Source organism: Heteronotia binoei, chromosome 12 (genome assembly GCF_032191835.1).
Source record: "Heteronotia binoei isolate CCM8104 ecotype False Entrance Well chromosome 12, APGP_CSIRO_Hbin_v1, whole genome shotgun sequence".
In the NCBI taxonomy this organism is placed as follows: Eukaryota; Metazoa; Chordata; class Lepidosauria; order Squamata; family Gekkonidae; genus Heteronotia; species Heteronotia binoei.
In genome coordinates this window covers 60,784,612-60,801,893 of record NC_083234.1, presented here as the reverse complement: position 1 = coordinate 60,801,893, position 17,282 = coordinate 60,784,612, and the positions used below count along the sequence as shown (strand labels likewise).

Here is a 17,282-nt window from a genome sequence, read left to right as displayed (position 1 = left end):
CTTTTCGTTATGGCTGGAGCCACCAAAATCTCCAAAATAGCTTGCTTATTGATTCTCTCAGTTTGTTCCTTGGAGATAAAGTGCTGGTGTCAGCTCAAGTATTTCTACACTTGAGGAAACCACAGCTTCCTGAAAGCTAGCCAAGGAGACCTGTTGTGAGTAAGCAAAGATGGAAGGCATGAAGCCAGAGTTAGTTCTCATAGGCTGGATAGATTGCATGAAGTAGCCTAGTTTAAAAAAAAAAAAAAAAAAAGCTTTGAGGGGAAAGGTCTAATGCTCTGCTGGAGAACTTGTTTAAACCAACATGTTAAAATCAATATCTGGATTTTTTATTCGTACACGTTTGCAGCTGCTAATATTTATGCCTTTAAAATCTTGTGTCTCTGTGCTTTCAGCTTTTCAGCTAGTAATATGCAGTGGTCTGTGCAATGAGGAAAGGCCGACCACAAAGAGCATTGTTTGGAAAAAGGCAGATGTCTCCCACTCGCACTCAGAGTCCAGTGAGTTTGAGCAGCAGGTCACCATCTCCACTTAACAGACATGGAACTCCTGCTACATATTTAGTTACAGAACCTAGGTATCCAGGAGATGTAGCTGAAGAAGGTGATTTAGCAGTTCCCTTTGAATATCACGATGGACAAGGTATTGTAATTAATTATAGCTGAACATATAATTTATTTTAAATAGATACCCATTCTTACTTTTAGATGTTTTTGACATTTTTTATTTTTTGTAGCTGTTAAATTAGTGCCTGTGTATTAAAAGTGTTTTTAGCTCACATAAATACTAAGGGCATAATCTGCCCCAGGAACATAGCTGGGAGTTTTTGAAGGAATTTTCTTGATGATGATGATGATGATGATATTAGATTTATATCCCGCCATCCACTCAGAGTGGCTCACAATCTCCTTTATCTTCCTCTCCCACAACAGCCATCCTGTGAGGTGGGTGGGGCTTAGAGAGCTCTTACAGAAGCTACCCTTTCAAGGACAACTCTGCCAGAGCTATGGCTAACCCAAGGCCATTCCAGCAGCTACAAGTGGAGGAGTGGGGAATCAAACACAGTTCTCTCACATTAGAGTCCACACACTTAACCACTACACCAAACTGATGTCTAATGGAGATCTCCCACTCCATCCTGAATAGGTAGACTTACAGAGGCATTACAGTCCATTGGCCCCTTCTTGGATTAGAAGGCCATGCATTCGTTTCCTGTTCTGCCATTGAACCCAGGGCTTCAGGAGGTAATGAGGTTCAGGATTCATATAAACTTTCTTCTTGTGTCTTGGGAAACAGAAGGGTGGGATACAGATGGGCAGCTTTGTCCGTGTGGAAGGCGTCACAAACTGTGCTGCCCCAAAAGGGAGCAGACAAATTCTGTTCCATTCGAGCCACCCGTATATTAGGTGGGGAGACACGTTGGTGCATTCATACAGTTGTTGCATGCCATCCCCTTTTGTGTTTTCCCCCCTGTTACATTTTTAGTGGCCATGCTCATGTGCTTTGTGGCAGTGATTTTTTAAACAAGAATATTGGTGAGCACCTAGAGCAGATTGGTGGATTCACACTGCCAAAACTGGTGTGATACGTTTCGTTGCCTTTGTCAAGACTTGTGGCTTAAAGCGAAACCAATCCTTCCTGTCAATTCCATACAAAGCACAGGCTCATTCTTTGTATAGACAGAAGAGGTTCTCGCCAGTTTTATGTAGACTGGCTTTATATGAATAGACTTTTCTTTTCACACATCAATGCCACATTGGAGGACTGACTTGTGAAATATTTGCTTTAAGGCTTCTGTAAAATTCTTTGTGGCACCTTTAAGAAATGCCAGTGTGAGCAAGTTTTGTAAGAGTCATTCTGTGTTGTATGTTTATTGTGCTGAATAGTTTTTGAAACATAGCATTGTTCATTCTGAACATCAGATTTTGTTGCTATATTATTTCACCATCAGTTTGTAAATAACACTCTTCGTTGTTAATTTCAGGTGACAAAGGCATTAGTCCAGGTATTAGATACATTACAGAGCCTCTTATCAAGAAACTGTCCAAACAGGAAAATGTGGCCCGTGTAACTTCTCTGAATCTTTCCCTTGCAAAAGATGGAGGAAAGAAGTTTAAGGTACAATATTGTCATAGAACCAAAAAAATGCAGTGTTCCATGTACATTAATAATTTTTAACTACATTTAAAAAATCAATTATCTGGTATTTGACAAAAATGAGAAACCAATCATCCTTAAGTCCTTAATATTCTATGCCTTTTAAATGAATACTGAAATACCTCATACCCTGTTTTTATATGCTGTTGTCCACTATTCTTGTGAGCTGTCACTGGAGGTGTTTGTTAGGGCTAGGCCACCATAGGTAGCTCTTTCTGGCCCTGGAAGGGATAGTTCCTAGTTTCTGGTCCCTGCAGTCTGAAGCTGCATGTGGCCAAAGTTCTGCTTTGTCAACCAAGCCAAAGCAGAAGGCTATCCTCCTAGTATTTTGTACCATGCCTGGCTAATCTAGAGGCTACATACAGTAAACCAGGTCTGGAGTGTGCCCTGCACACCCCCTTCTGAAGCTGAAGAGGATGGCTAGGGGCATAATGGTAACAATCTCAAGTGAGGTTTCCAGTTCAGACCTTGGAATTTCTGACACTACTTTACATTAGTACCTAGATGTTTAGGAAGAATACAATTAGCACAGGAAACAAAATAGAAGTATGCTTAAAATCAATAGGAGACCTGTCATTGCAGCTTGGTGTTAAAATATAGTCTCCAGCTGGTTTTAAAGATCACATTCTTTTATGTTTTAAAATAGGCACAGTTACAATTCACTATTCTCAGTGTGTTATATTGTTGTTCCAGTCAACATGGTTCTTAATAAACAGAAGACTACTTTTATTGAACTGTATAAGCTAATTTACTATGTTAATTTTATAATTTCAGTACATAGAAAATTTGGAGAAGTGTGAGAAACTTGAAATCCTTAATCTCAGTAATAATCTGATTGAGAAGGTTGAAAAACTGGATAAACTTTTAAAACTACAGGACCTCAGTCTGTCCTACAACAAAATAAGGTAAGGAGAGGCTAGGAGCAAATAATGACACACCAAAATTTTGCAAACGCTTTCATGCTATACTGTAATATCTTAGGTAATACATTGCTGCATTTTTATCAGTAATTGGCATAGGCTGCTCTTTCAGTGAGAGATTTGAAAGTTAAGCATGCTACGCTTGGGGTTCTGTAGCTTTTCCTGTGGTATTTACTATTTTGCCACGCAAGGGAACTTTAGGCTGCAATTTTAAGCACACTAACTGATCTAGGAATGATTAAGCACAATGATATGTATCCAGATATGTTGCTTCAAAGTTTTAACAGCTCCTAAGTCTTTGGAAAAGAGAGTGGCATTTTTTTTTGCTGATTTCCCCCTCCCATTGCAGATTTCATTTTCAGTGCAATCCTACACTTGTACTATTCTAAGAGTAGGAAGCAGACCCTCAGGAACAGTGTAGGGGGGAAACAATGCAAACTAAAGCAGATTGAAGTCAATGGATTCAGTGCAATTCACGCCCTTCTGTTTGCCCCGTGCTGTTCCTGAGCAGCTGCTTTCTGCACTGTGTATACTTACCCTATAGTCACTGTCTGAGACATAGGGCTTTTTCACACAGTCTATGTATTCCGGTATGGAAGCTGGTCAGTTACTGAACAGTAACGGGTTTCTGCTGGCATTTCAGACAGACCTGATTCAGTAACTGGCTGCTACCGGAATACTCTCACCTTTTCACACACTCCTGCGGCTGTCCCGGTAGTGAGGCGTGCCTGAGTCGTTACAAACAAAGAGCAGCTTCTTCCACTTTTCAACCCCTCCTTCCGGGTTGAAATCGCTATGGGGTGCTGTGTGAAATGTCCAGTATCTAACCCGGGAGCAGTTTTCGCGCCCTTTTTCGCCCGCCGGCGCGCACGATCTCCGGCTTTTTTTTTTTTGGAACGTCGGGCTAAGATCGCTATAGCGCTATAGCGATGTATCACAACAGCATCACCATAGGGATGCCTGGGCTCCATTAAGATGCCAGATATCACCACCGCTGAAACCTGGTAACTTATCTCAATAGAGCCTAGCCATCTCTATGGTGTTGCTATTGTGATACGTCGCTATAGCGCTATAGCAATCTTAGCCCGACGTTCCAAAAAAAAAAAAAAGCTGGAGATCGCGAGCCGGCAGGCAAAAACGGCTGGCGCTGGTGGAAGCGAGATAAGAGCGGAACAGTGTGAAATGGCTCGCTTCAATCACGGAACCCTACCGGAAAAAAAAACATGTGACTGAAAACTCCCATCCCTGTCTCGGATTACTGCAAGCGGCACAATACTGACTCCCTTCCGGTTTCCACTGGTAAGTGTGAAAAGGGCCATACTGTTAGCAACTGTTGAAGAGGGAGGATTGTTGAGCTAATATGTACTAGGTACATATTACAGTACATGCAGCATTCAAAGCAGGTGATCCCACTCCCTCACTGCTTGTCCTCCAGACCAGGATAACAAATAATAATAATAAAGCTGGTTTAGAATCCTAGTTTAGAGAGCAACCTTGTGCCATTGTTTGTGTATTCGGATATAATGGCAAATTATGACTTGCAATAAAATGAAAGTAACTAATTCATTCACAGCACATTAGGGGAAGAGGTAACATACAAGCACGAAGCTTTTACACATGGTTCTAAACCATTGCCAGTTTTAAAACCACTTTTTAAAATGTTTCACTTTCCCCCAGTAAAATAGAAGGAATCGAGCACCTACACAACTTGCAGAAACTGAACCTTGCTGGGAATGAAATTGAGCACATCCCTGCGTGGATGGGGAAAAAACTCTGGTCCTTGCGCACCTTGAATTTGAAACAGAATAAAGTATCCTCAGTAAGTGATTCCAACATATGGCAATTCTTGCTTAGTGTTTTTGTTTTATGAGGTTATTTTCCTTGTTGAAGCTCTTCTTATAAGAACAAATCTTTTCAAAAGCCAAAAAACATGCAGACTAGAACTGTGTAGGCAAAAGCTAGGGCAGTAGATTTCAAACTGTTCCAGGGTTTATGATTAGCTTGTTAGGGATTTTTCAGTGAGGACGTTAGTAATGGTGAACAGGTTCCTGAAACAAAGATTGCCTACTTCCATCATTCTCCCCTTGTAATGTGGAGCTGTAATAGAATCTTCAGGTGACATTTAGGTCACATTCTCAGTTCAAGTGGAACGCCAGTGTACTCCAATAAATGTACGTGGTGTCCCCAGATGAGCTGAGTGTTCCCCAAAACTTGTTTCAGAACTCTTTGTGGTTTCATGGTAGACACACAGGAGTTCTTGACCAGAGATGGATGTGGAAAGGAATTCCCAAACATAGAAATCTTTTAAGACTGAGCTGGATAGGTTTTTCTGTACAATCAGTTAAACCATGCCCCCAATTTATTTTGTCTCAAATTCTGTTATATTTTTAACCTGTCATTACTCAAAGCACCTCATGGTGGCATACATCCCTCTCTTCTCCCCAGTTTATCCTCACAGTAGCCTTGTTATATAGATTAAGTTGGTTGGCCCAAGTTCACCCAGTAAGCTTAATAGCAGGGTGCAGACTTGAATCCAAGTCTCCCTGGTTCTAATCCAGCACTAACCACTGTTGAGATGAGCCAGAACAGTTCTGCTGCCATTTTTTTCTGTTATGCATAAACACTCCCAGTTTTGAGTGTGTTGCCATCTAGTGTTTCCTCACTCCCATCCCCAGGAAGTCTATAGCACTCTGTTGAAGTACACAGCACCCTTAGTGAAAATGTAGACTTCAATAAGGAAAATCAAACTATAGCTCTATTGTAATTTTTGCCTTTGGATTATATTCTTGCAACTCCCTTTTCAGTTAAGATTTATTTGATAGGCTTTAAGGTTTGACTTAATGCCTTGTGTTATGATAGTGTCATAATATCTTGATGGTGACACCCACATGTTCAATTTTAACATAATGTGCGATCTAATAGAATCTAAAACTGTGCATCTGTTAGCAGAAAATTTAGCATGATTTGTATGTTTTTTTTCTTGCAGCTCCATGAGGTCGCTAAATTGAAATCCCTTAAAGACTTGACTTCTCTGTTCCTGGCTGACAATCCCATTGTAAACCTACCTCATTACCGTCTTTACACCATTTTCCATTTGAGGTCATTGAAAGAACTTGACGGACAGCCAGTGACAAATTGTGACAGGGATGAGGCTGTTTTGAGGTTTAATATAGGTAAATATGATAACCACATATTTCATTAATTAGGTGAATTGTGCTACATATGTCAGATGAATCAAATTCTCTAAGTTTAGTAGAGAAACGGTGTATTCTAGCTGTAATATACAATAATGGCCCCTGCACAAGTCACTGCTTTAGGGACAAAGAAATTTTACATGTTAACCTCTGCCAACACCAGGGGAAGTTTGTGTGATTTGCTGGCTTTCTTTATTTTGCAGAAGAGATAGAAAATCTAGAAAAGGACTTGGAAAAAACCATGAAAGAAGTGGAAGGCCTTAAAAGCAAACAGACCAGCCTTCTTGAACAGCTTCAGCAGCAAGATAACATGAACAAATCATTAAAACAGACAAACATACAACAGAAGCAGAGCTATAAAGATTTGGAAAGTGAGCTGGAGACAAAAAATGAGCTGGTAAAGCAATTTTGAGTATTTCTAAAATATTAGAGAGCTATTGGATTTCAAAATATGTTTTTGTTGTAGAACTAAATCTCAATGAAATAGCGTTGCAATATATGGTGGAGACTGGTGTTTAATTTGTTTGGGGGATTATTTTGTTTACATTTAAACTGTTGTAATTCCACAAGTCAATTTCTTACTGAAATATTGGTAGTTGACTTCAAATGTAATTTATCTGGCTATAGTTCTTTTATGACATTATTCTCTCTCTGTTGGTATTTGTAGGGGAGAGAGCATTTATTCACTTTAAAATATAAATGTTTTCCATTTTTTGTATTCTGATTAACATTGTTGCCTTTAAATAATTGAGTTACAATGTTGCTTACTGATAATAAAGTAAGGTGCTGTGTATTTTATTTCCCACTGTATTATATCCCACAGTTGTCTGGATAAATGCCTTAAATATCTTTGGTTTACTTCAGATGTTCAAATTTTGTGGTTAATAAAGATAACCCTATCATTTTCATTTCTGGCTATACAACCCACAGTTACAAACTAGCCTGTTAAGATTTGTTTAGAATTCTTAATTACTGTGCTGTGGCCTTACAACATTGTTTAAGACTTGGCTTGCGACTCTTAATTAAGATTCTATGCATCTGGGATTAATTAAAACTAGTTTTAAAGAAGGGTTAGCAATGAGGGTTGCTCTGGAGAACTAGAAATTATGAGGCACAACCTATATGAGAAGTTCTTTTGCGCAGTATCCATTGCTTATTGAATAGGGCTTGTATGGGAAGACTTCTCAGTGGGTTCTGCCTGTTCTTGTGACAACCCCTGGTGAATGAACAGCATGTCTCTCAAAACAGCTTAATTTTCAGAATATCTGGCATCCTGTATTTTTTGGCACTGTCTACTCTTGTCCATCTGGATGACAGATTTTGCTTGCCTCTTTCCTTTAGCCAGTAGCTCGGTTTTCCCAGTTTCCTTATTGCTGAGCCTTTATTCCACGTTAAAGGTAGTCCTTGTGTGTAAAGATTGACTGCATATATTTTGTTTATTGCTAGTCCTAGGATTTGTTTGCATGGTCTTGTTTTGGACTCACCCAATTAAGTTAAAACAGAATTTGTTTCTGTAACTGTTTGCTTGAAACTTTCCTGTTATGTATTTTTTTTCTGAATTAGAATTTTTGCATGGTATATACTTTGATTTAGAAATATAATTCTTTTCCTTATTCCAACCTTTCCTTTTTCTACCCTTCTCTTTCTGTCTCTCTTTTCCTGCTTCAGTTCTTTCTTCTGCTACCTTCTGGAACCTTGCTGCATGCTGTCCTTCAGGTATCCAACAAGAAGGGCTCTCAGAAAAAGAGACCATTCATTATTCTTTGTTAGCAGCTTAAAAGTCCTAGGGTAGAGGTCATTTCCAACAGATTACATTCATCAATGTGCTTAGTTTTCCGCATGTTTTGGAAGTATAATTCTTAGAAAATGTATAGATTTATGGAGACTCTAAAATGCTTAACCATGGTAAAATTTTAATGGTTAAGAATTGGTTATGTATCAGGATGTAAAACCATAGTTTAAAGTGTGTTTGCAAACCCTGGTTTGGGTTAACTGGAACAGTTAAGACAGTTTGCCTGCTGCTCCCATCCTCTTTCTGGAAGGTGATAGGCAGACCTGGAATCTTCCAGTACACATCAGGACATAGAAGAGCTGAGCTTAACTATATAAACTGTGACTTCACTGTTCACATTTGCAATCTTAATTAAGTTTAAGACAATAAAACCATTGTTAGTTCCAACTAAGGTTGCATATTATGTATTCATCCAGCAGCAGTCTTTGGGCATTTGGAATGCACAGATAGACTTGAAAAATATGACAAAAACACCATTTTAGTTTGTAGTTCAATTATTTCCTATTAAAATATCTGACTCAAGCAGAATAAAAATGCAGTTGGATCCTTTATTAAACTGAAAAAAATATAACTATACTGTAGTTAGGGCAATTTTGCGAAGATGACAGCCTTGGTTTTTCCCCAAGCCTCTACATTTGTCAATATATAAAGGTCTTAAGAACTGATCAAGATGGATAGCTATGTTGCTCTGTCTGTAGCAGTAGAAAAGAACAAGAGTTAAGTAGCACCTTAGGGACTAACAAAATTTATGGCAGGGTAGGAGCTTTCTTGAGTCACTGCTCACTTTGGAACTGAGTAACTCATTACATTAGTGGGTTTTATTGTGTATGTATTTTTATCAGCAGTATGTATGACAGTCATCATTTTATATGTGTTAGAAACATTTACACTCTTGTAAATCCATTGAGGTGTGGGGGCTTAGAAGGGTTTAAATCTGCCTAAGATTGCACTGTAAAATAGCTGTAATCTAGCAAATGTGATCTAGCAGCAACACCCTGTTTTTCTCTGTGGAGAGTAAAAGAAGAATGAATGGAAGCTGTTGCATAGTGGGCAAATATGAAAGCTTCTGGCAGAAACAGCATTTAAGGGATTTGTTGCATGTCTGGGAGGAAATCTATGTTTCTACTGTGTGGCTACGTAGTTCATATATATACCATATTGACCTATCACATGGAAATACTGCTTGTATTTGCTTGTAAAACTGACATGTTGTTACTGACATTTTGCATTAGCTAAAGCAGAAGACAGTGGAATTAACCAGAGCCTGTCAGAAACAGTATGAGTTGGAGCAAGAGCTGGCTTTCTATAAGATTGATGCCAAGTTTGAACCATTAGGTTATTATCCAGAGGAGGTAATTATTAGAAAATGATATTCGTAAATTCTTAGAGTTCTCTTATTTCCTTCCACTTGTGCTATTTGTGATAATTTTGTACATTTTTCTTTAGAAAGTTATTTTTACAGATGTCTGGTGAAATGAGAAGCTAAAATTCCTCAAAGCCTATTATACTGTGTGTCAGAAGCATACAAGAAGAAAATTTCCCTAGTTCCCTTTCCCTAGCTGCATTGTTCATTTGTATATTTATATCTTTTATATTTAAAAATGAATGCTCAAAGCAGTTTTATTTGAGTCTTATTAGTGTAGAACGAAATAGCACCTTTACCATACAGTCCTATACAAACAATGTAATCTGAAGAACACTTTCCTGTGAGTAAGCTCCATTGAATAGATTTCCATAGGATTCTGAGTAGACACATTTAGGATTGCACTGAAAGAGGAAAACTACATGGTATGTTTCTTTCCCATGCTTGTGCTAGTTTGTCTTGTTCCTTGCAGCCACATAGCAACTGCGGGGAACTGCTTCTTTAAAAAAGGTGAGGGGGGGAGCCCAGGCGGGCTTGGAATGGCACTGTGGAGGAAAGAAGAGCTCCTGCCTCCCCACCAGTAGTTTTCTTGCATGGCAACTGCACTGGAGCGAAATTGTTTTGCTGCTCCACATGCACAGATACTACACATAGAGCAACAGAATGAGCAAAAAACCTCCCTCTAGCATAGTTCTTGTGGGGTGGGGGGGAGGCAGGAGCCCTTCCCTCACCATCCCATGGCACCAGTTTGAACCCATTTAGGCTATCCCTTTTTTTTGAGGGGGGGGGGATAGCTGTGTGGCTGCAAGGGACATTGGCGAAGTAGCATAAACTAGTGAAGAAACATATTGTGTAGCTTACCTCAAAGTTACACCAGTTGAAGACAATTTCAGTTGGCTTAGGCTGCATAGGATTGTTCTCTAACTGTACGAACTGACATAGCAAATCAATGTGAGCAGTGAAAGGGGTTAACAGATTAATAATAACTCTTTTTAAATGCATTGAATTATGTCATTGAGACCTCATAAAATCATTTAGCCATCAGTTTAAAATCTGACTGGCTTCACATTATGTTTTCAGGATGTTGAACTTGATGATGTGCCGAGTGAAAGCCCTTACATTGGGAAAGCGAGGTACAAAAGGAATATGTATGCCGTGGAAGGTTACATCCCCAATAAGGCCCAGAAAATACAAGTGGGAAGAGTGGAACAGGAGGAGCAACAAAAAATCAATCAATTGACGCTTAATCATCAATCACTTGATGTAGAATTAGAGGAAAAACAGAGGAAGATTCAGGCAGGTAACCGAGTTTGTTATTTCTTTTCTGGGAAGCTTATTCAAGTGTGTGCTTTAACAAAGGGTGTAAACAAACCTTGGAGTGGCTTCCTGTATATTCCTGTGGTTATGATCACTACTTTCTGTTTCAAAAAAACTTCATTTCTGACGTCAGTACCTAGGTATATTTTTGTGTCCAAAACACTTTTCCTTTTCTCAGCCGAAGAAAGACTGACTGAACTGCAAGATGAAATCGCCAGTGCAGAGCAACATGTTTTAAAAGCAACGGAGGAACTTAACCAAGTCCAAAATGTTGTGGCTCAGAAAAAGGTATGTATCAATATACCAACAGCAATCTGAAAATAAAGCAAAATAGTTGAAAGGACACAGACATGCTGTTGTGTGCTTATTTTTCTGTGCATAATTTTCAAATCTTAAGGATTTTGATTAGCATTAAATATGGATTAAGTGCTTTGGGTTAAAATATTGTCAAGATGAGGTATGTATACCATTCTGTAGAAAAATAGGGTTTTGATTTTCATCTTGTGTTTTCATAGATAATACCATTGTTCAATATAAAGAAGTTATAGCTGATAAACTAAGTGCAGGATGCAGTTTGTGTTTTGTTGGAACAGACTCTATAGATTGCTGTTGTGTCAACTTCTTGTGATACATAGGGCTTAATGCATATACCGGAATCTAAACTGATTTAGTCTTCTTTGCAATTGACTAAAATCCAATTCGAAGCACAACACGTGTTTTGAAAGCTTTGAATGTTGTGTGTATCTCAGCTATAGTTAAGTGTGTTTTTTGCATCCAGATGTCAGAAGTGGAAAAGGAGGGTCTCCGAGATCAGCTGAGCAACAAGATATTACTCCTAAATCAGCTGCGAGAAGAAGCTATGGAACTAGAGAAACAGATGGAAAAGCAGAGGCAAGAAACAGCCACAAAAGAGAAGGAGTTAGAAGACTTGCAGAGAGTTATAGATTCTTTGGATCCTAAAGACCCCAGACATGTAAGTTTAGCCCCCCCCCCCAGATGCATCGTGGTGGAAAGTGTCATCAAGTCACAGCCAACTAATGGCAACCCCATATGGCTTTCAAGACAAGAGACAAAAAGAGGTGGTTTGCCATTACCTTCCTTTTCATAATGGCCCTGGATTTCCTTGGTGGTCTACCAGGTAAATACTAACCAGGGCTGACCATGCTTAGCTTCTGAGATCCAGTGAGACTGAGCTAGCCTGGGCCATCCAGGTCAGGGCATATGGATGCATAGACATTGTTTGAGTCAAGCTGAAGAGAACTACTTCTGCACTGACCAATCAGAGTTTAGTTATACTCAGCCAGCCAGCCAGCCAGCTCTGTCCCTCCCAGAACTAATACAATAATCTGTGCATCAGGAGACTGGGGAAGGAATTGGCTTTGTTAGGTGCATCAGCATAAGGCACAGAAGAGCCTCAGATTAACATGCATTACAGCTTGCCTGTCATGGCTGCAGCACATCAGGAAAGTGTTAGGGCTTCCTTGGGGCCCCCTCTACACACTGCTTTCCTTACATGTAGGAAGCAGGTTTGTGCAGCACAAAGTACTGTATATATATAGAGAGAGATAATGGCAGACGTTCTGTTAGCATATTGTTACATGGGAACTGAAAAACTGCACATTCCCAGAGATGTGGATTTGAGTTTGCCAGTTTATTTCCTGCATAATGAAATGATGTTTGCTCATGTTAGAAGTACCTTTTAACCTCTCTTGCAGAAATACAAGTGTATATGAACACCTATATGACCTGATGCAGTCATAATGCTGCCAGTTGTCAGGTTTAATGCTTCCTCTTCTAGCCAGAGTTTAAAGTATATTTTCAAACCCTGATTAAGAGAAATTTGGTTAGCAACTGTTGCCTGGCCTGAAACCACCATAGAAGTGTTTGGAGTGTGGAAAGAGCATAAGGCAGAAGACACATCTTAATCAAATAGAGGAAGGTGTGCCATCAAGGAGAGAGATAGAGAAATACTCATGGTACATCTGGGCTTTGGCCTGTGACTAGACTGGGACCATGCCCTCTGAGCAACATCAGCCTTGTCTCATGTCCCCTTGAACTTGGTAATTTGTAGTCTCTCTTGCTCAGCCTAATCTACCACAGGGGGTTATTCAGAGGTTAAAACAGAAGAGTATAATCTGCTTTGGGTCCCCACTGAGGAAAAAAGTGGAGTATAAATGTGCATTATTATACTATCTCGGTTAAAATAATGGTTTAGCATTATGGCACCTATGAAACTGTGAATGTTTCAAAAGTGTGCCACTATCCATCGTCATTATTGTTCAGCTGCATACTTTTTATGAGAAGTGTCGCCTTTTATAAATAGCTGATCCTGTAGATCGGTGTGGAGATATTTGTAATAGAACATACTTTGCTTATGAGAAGACATAATGTATATTGATGAAAATGTTCCAGGACTGCAGTCTGGAAGAAACAGTCTGACGATGTCTTTAATCTAGTCTTAAAGCCTGAAGCATGAATTTTATATGAAATTTACTGTTTAACCTTTGTTTACACGCTTTATGAAAGAACTCCTGTATAAAACCATTTTGAGGGATTCTAAGGCAGCAAACAGTGGACTAAGAAATATACAATTTAATGCAATCCTGTATGCCATTTTTTTTTAAAAAAATAGCATTTTAAGTCATCTTAGAGCCATTTTCTCACATTATTCTTTAAATGCACTGCTTGAGAGCACATAATTATTATTATTATTATATAACAAACATCATGTGAGTACATTTTTTAAAAACCCCACACAATTGATTACACATGCACAAGGTGCTGTTTGAGTTCATGCCAATTTACTTTTGAAGCTCAAGAGGCTTTTAAAAGCCCTTTGCAATATAGCATAAGGACCTACGATTCAAAGAAAACTAAGCAAAAATTCTGACAAATACATCTAAAGAATGTTGTCATATGTTCTATCATTTGAGGGATGCACCAAAGAAAAAGTGAATGCAATAGTTTAATAATAATAATAATAATAATTTTTATTTATATCCCGCCCTCCCCGCCGAGGCAGGCTCAGGGTGGCTCACAGACATGGCATGTGCCATGATTACGATAAATACATTATACAATAAAATACATTCAAATAAATTAATTAAAACCACAACAGTTAAAGGTGCTATAGTACAACACAGTATATATCAGATGGCTAGGTGTCACTTCAGGATTCCATCTTGTAGGCCATTTGAAAAAGGACAGTTTTACAGGCCCTGTGGGACTGATTATCGCCAAACAGACACAGTATTACCCTAGCTTCCCTGAATGCTCTCTGGGTCCTATTGCCTGCAGCTCTCTTTCCTCATTGCCAGCAGATATACTCTGTAAAGTCCCATCTTCTGTGTTCTTATATGGACATTACTCTAAATTACAACAGTCACTTCAGATTTCTTTGTTGTTTGGGTGTTATTGCAGTCAGAAGATCGTATTATCCTCACATGACTTTTCAGTCTTCTTCAGACATTCGTGTGAGTTGCAAGTGTACCCCCGCCTTTATCTTATGTTTATGTAGAAGTGGGAGCACATGAAGTTACCCTTTCTGAAGTCTGCTATTGATCCATCTGGCCCACTGCGACTGGACTCAGGCAGCTTTCCTCCTATTTGTGTTACTTTTGATTGCACCTCTGTTAACTGGAGTCTCCAGGGTCTAAACACAAAACCTGGTTTGTACAGGACATGTGCTTCATCACTCTCCCACTCCACTGAGTTCAATATTACCCCTTCCCCTCTCTTTAAATAAAGATTGTTATCTAAGTTAATGTATATTCTAGGCAGGTGTATTTGCACTAAGCATGCTGTCCCAAAACAGCAGGTGTAGTTTAAACCACATCCCAAATACAGCTATTTGTTAGTGTTTCATTTGCAAATTTTCACTGGGGGAAAGCGTGTTCCTCTTCTTTGTGACATTCCATGCAATGTCTGTTTTACTTCTTCAGGAGCCGTTTTGCTGCAGAGAAAGGACATTGGTTTAGACAGAAGCCTGCCACCTTATCTGTCAGCTAATTAAATAAAAAATAAGCACCTCAGATTTCCATACAACATTGTGGGTCTGTTAAAGTGTCATCAAGTCACTTTCAACCTTATGAATCAATGTCCTCTAAATGTTCTGTCAGTAACAGCCTTACTCAGGTCTTGCAGACTGACAGCCACGGCTTCCTTGTTGAGTCAGTCCATCTCATGTAAGATCTTCCTCTTTTCCATGCTACTTTCAACTTTTCTCAGCATCATTGTTTTTTACAGTGACTCTTGTCTTCTCAAAATGTGATGAAAGTACAGTAGCTTCAGTTTAATTGTTTTAGAAATTCTGGTTTGATTCGATCTAGAACCCACTTATTTGTCTTTTTGGATGCCAGTGATATTTGTAAAATGCTCCTCCAACACCACATTTGGTGAACCAACTGTCTTTTTGTCATCTTTCTTCATTGTCCATGCAGCATTAGCAAGTAATTTTTCTGCTGCTTGTAATGTCTGCTAACAGTGTATATAGTGAAAGTTAACAGAATGTTTAATAGAAGAGAGAGAGGAGGTGGGATGGCTCATCTTGGTTTCTCCCAGCAAGGAGCCTATTGTTGCAAACACACCCTAAGTGGCAGAACACTGACATTCCATGTAAAACAATGAGGACACACCTATTTCTTAATCCCCTGTAGACCTCTGTATAAAAGGAGCCTTTCACATTTTTTCCATTTCCTTTATTAGCGTCTATGACCAAAGGTTTTAAGCTCAACCAGAATGTATCAGTTATCAAACACACATATACAACATTACTCACAAAATTAACAGAATTCAAAGGTTACAGTCTAAATATTCACTTTCACATTTAAAAAAAAATATGGGCAATGGTTGCTACATTGATCCCAAAGAGCAGTGGGCCAACAAGTGTTGACAGAACTGTATCTAAATTGCACACATTTCTTAATCAGGGGGAAACTCTTGTACAGGATGAAGACAGTTTACTGCGTCTGAGGTTGTTATCTGTGTGCGCTTAAGTTCCATCATACTTGCTTCCACTTCAAGAAGCTTAAATATACAGTTACATTACTATAGCTTAATTAAAGTTTTGTAATTTCAAAACAGATTGTAGCAAGCTCCAGTATAAATTGATCGATCAGTAGATAGATAGCAAAAAATAAAGGTTCGTATAACTCTTATTGCTTTTCAATTATGTGGTTGTGCTTTAAGTATCCTTATGCCAGAGCTGCTTTTTGTTTTTTTGAGCCCCAGGAGTTTCAGTCTAAAGAGAACTGTCAAGTCAGCAGTCCAGGAACCCAGCCCTCCAATAACAGTGTTCCATACGTTGCAGGGAGGCTTGCTCATATGAGGGGAAACGGCTTTCTCCAGAGACCAAGCCCAGCCTCTCAGAGAGCAGGGCTGTCTGTTAGCAGTCCTGGAGTCTATTGGCTGCCTGTACTGCTTCCTGTGTTGTGATTTAAAGCAAACAGACAGAGTCCAGCTAGCTGAGACAAGTAGGGATTGGAGAGCATGTTACCACTGTGCGAGCGTCACAAAGAAACTCTCGCAGCCTCTCCCATTTCACTCGTTTCAAACCACATCCGAACCAAAGCACAGCTTGTCAAAGAGAGAAGCTGATGTTCACGACAAGACAGCAGATTAGGGTGGGGAACTATGAGCTGGTTAAGCAACTTGTAGTGCTGCTTTTCTTTTACAATGAATGCCAAATTAGGAATAGGACTTTCAGCACGTGATCTGAAAAGAAGAAAAGACAAAGAAAAACCTGTAAGTGTCTTTCCCTCCCCCCTCAAAAGACCCTCTGCGACCTCAACAGCTGCAGTGGAGAAAGCACTGTTGAGCTGCAGGCTTCCTTCACATAGAACTAGTGTTTTGCATTACTGTGAATACTTTGAAAGTTTTACTCCAGCTCCTTAGATGTGATCATAATTTTGCTGAAGTGTTGCCTTAATTAGTGATAAGCAAGAGAGTTTTGTAGTAAGACAGTTTTTTTGTTTGGATATTTTTCTTTTTTGATTCTTATTCTTTCCTCTAGAACTCTTACCCATGTTTTAAAGTATTGCAATTATTAAAAGATCTTCAGTAAGGGCTGTTGAACACCCCGCTGTCTGTACTGCTGCTATCTTTTATATGGGTTTATCTTGCACCTTGTTTTATTAATGAGTGCTGTGTTAATCTGGGTACATAAACAGGCAAATAGTGGGTGTCTGACACACTGTCTGGAGGTAGTCCACCCTACAGGATTTTATCTCATGGGTTGTATCCAGACTAAGTTGGCAGTTTGCACCAAATCTTTATTAATCTTTATTAATATTTATTATTATTATTTATTAATATTTATTAATATTTATTGATAACCATGGTTTTATCTGTTTTTATCTGTTTTAAATGTTGATCCCTTTATATGTTTAAGTACTGTAATTTTGTTGGATCTATCACTGGAAGCCGCCCTGAGCCACTTGTGGGAAGGGCGGGATATAAATCCCAAATAAATAAATAAATAAATCTCCCTTCTGACAGCAGATCCACCCTCGTGTCATTCCTCAGGGTCTTCTATCCCATAG

The 17,282-nt window shown here is 39.1% G+C and overlaps 1 protein-coding gene across 1 annotated transcript in view; it reads left to right on the top strand.

The window, feature by feature from the left end:
* Positions 1-176: 176 nt before the first annotated feature.
* Positions 177-17,282, top strand: part of CNTRL (centriolin) — a 57,902-nt gene continuing 40,796 nt past the window's right edge. Inside the window, 10 exon segments of the mRNA XM_060251887.1 lie at positions 177-642; positions 1,985-2,118; positions 2,932-3,062; positions 4,755-4,896; positions 6,064-6,250; positions 6,475-6,668; positions 9,296-9,415; positions 10,507-10,726; positions 10,922-11,031; positions 11,522-11,716. Of these exon segments, the coding sequence (XP_060107870.1) occupies positions 429-642; positions 1,985-2,118; positions 2,932-3,062; positions 4,755-4,896; positions 6,064-6,250; positions 6,475-6,668; positions 9,296-9,415; positions 10,507-10,726; positions 10,922-11,031; positions 11,522-11,716 (1,647 nt within the window). The 5' untranslated portion in view covers positions 177-428.